The sequence below is a fragment of the Cryptomeria japonica genome, chromosome 4 (genome assembly GCF_030272615.1).
Source record: "Cryptomeria japonica chromosome 4, Sugi_1.0, whole genome shotgun sequence".
In the NCBI taxonomy this organism is placed as follows: domain Eukaryota; kingdom Viridiplantae; phylum Streptophyta; class Pinopsida; order Cupressales; family Cupressaceae; genus Cryptomeria; species Cryptomeria japonica.
Genome location: NC_081408.1, coordinates 234,569,352 through 234,571,243, shown reverse-complemented (window position 1 = coordinate 234,571,243; position 1,892 = coordinate 234,569,352). Strand labels below are relative to the sequence as shown.

At 39.9% G+C, this 1,892-nt stretch overlaps 1 protein-coding gene across 1 annotated transcript; it reads right to left on the bottom strand.

Annotated features, from left to right (window-relative positions):
• Positions 1-274: 274 nt before the first annotated feature.
• LOC131027250 (putative leucine-rich repeat receptor-like serine/threonine-protein kinase At2g24130) lies at positions 275-1,261 on the bottom strand. Its single transcript, XM_057957268.2, has one exon. The coding sequence runs from the start codon at positions 1,259-1,261 to the stop codon at positions 275-277; it is 987 nt and encodes a 328-aa protein (XP_057813251.2).
• Between the last annotated feature and the right edge of the window lie 631 nt (positions 1,262-1,892).

Below are 1,892 nucleotides of genomic sequence, written 5' to 3'. Positions count from 1 at the left end.
CAATTTTTCCACCCATTGCATATTCTACAGATAATACATTCATTAGTAATTCTCAAAGTGCATTTTATGTAGTGATGGAATAAATAAAATGAATTTAGTGTAATATAGAGATAAGAATGACTAGAACCTGTACCTGGTGCCATGTAACCAAAAGATCCCTGAAGTGCATTTGTAGAAGCCAATGAATCAAGAGAGTCCCCAAAAACCACTTTTGCAATGCCGAAGTCTGCTATATACGGAGTAATATCATCCCCCATTAACACATTACTTGGTTTCAGGTCACATGTATCACTTGCACAAAACAATAATGATGCAGATACTCCATCCCCTGGGCTATTCCTAGTGCTATTGTTAATCTATCATTTAAGTCTAGTTTACATTCATCTCCTCCATCTGGATGCAGCCACCTATCTAAACTTCCATTTGACATAAATGGAAGAAGCAAAGCTTTAAGAACAGGGTTGGAACAGGCTGTTATGAATTTTATCACATTGCGGTGTCGAACTCTTTTCAGTGCATTGCATTCTGTAATAAAACTTTTATGGGCATTTTTATCTTGGAAATTAAGAACTTTGACAGCAATATGTGTCCCATTATACAGAGTTCCTTTATAGACTGATCCGAAGCGACCCCTCCCCAGCAGAGTTGCACTCACAAGTTGTTCATATGAAATCCTTGTGGGTTCTACATGGAGATCAAGGGTACTCTGATCTCCACTGTCAGTTTCACTAGAGACACTGTCTTCTACATTATCAGTAGAGATGCTCTGCCTCTTAAATCTCCATTTATAGGAAAATGCAAGTGAGAGAAAGCACAGGATTAATATTACAATGCTGATGAGAACAGCAATTGTTACCTTATGGGAGACTGATAACCCTTTGTGCTTGGACTTGAAATTAGGGCACGGTGGTAAATTTATCCATGTACCATAGAGACCAGGATTTCCTGCAACTGCCGAGTTGCCCAGATCTGAGAAACCCCCTCCCTTTGGAACCTCTCCAGTTAACCTGTTTGAAGATAGATTTAGATGGTGAAGCATTTTCATGTCTTGCAAAGCCACTGGTATTGTACCTGACAAATTGTTGAAGGAAAAGTCCATGTCTTGAAGATTTTTAAGTGTTGCCAGAGACGCTGGAATCGGGCTTTCAAATACACTCCAAGAAATATTTAAATATTCTAAAGCCGTGCAGCTTGCTAGAGCGCTTGGAATGCCACTAGAGAAATGGTTATGAGATAAATCTATAGCTAAAACCATAACCATTTTGCTCACATCCAAGATTGAACCTTTCAGTTAATTGTTGGAAAGGTTGAAGTAGATATGGAGATTCTGAAGACCTGCAACTTCAGGAGGTATATTTCCTGTAAGTTGGTTGAAAGCCAAGTCCAGCCTTTCCAAAGTTTGACATCTCCCTAAACTAGCAGGTATTTCCCCTGACAGTTGGTTGCGATGAAGATCAAGTTCTCTGGAATTGACCCTGAAAGAATGTTTTCACTAATTGACAACAATCCAAGCCTTCCTAATTGGCCAAAACTTTCTAGAATTCTTCCAAATTGGTATGGAATATGGCCCTGGAAGCTCTTATTATAGAGATCAAGTACTCTAAGGAAGGAAAGATTTCCCAGTAATGGAGAGATGGGGCCAAGTAATCCCATACCTGTGAGATTCAAGGAAACCACACGCTGGGGAGGAGGAGAGCAGGTAGCACCAGTCCAATTGCAAAATATGTTACCGGGAGACCAATCGAGCAAAGAATTATATGGATCGAAAGAGAGAGCAGCCTTGAAACCAGTCAGAGTTTCACGATCAGAATAATTAGAAGATTCTGCTATAAGAGCAGGCAGTGCAGAGAAAAAGAGTAGCAGAGGAAGCAGCATCATCTTCATTCTTATTA

What these genes read in the sequence shown, in the direction of transcription:
- LOC131027250 (XM_057957268.2), bottom strand. Translation starts at nt 1,261, where the DNA reads ATGGTTATGGTTTTAGCTATAGATTTATCTCATAACCATTTCTCTAGT.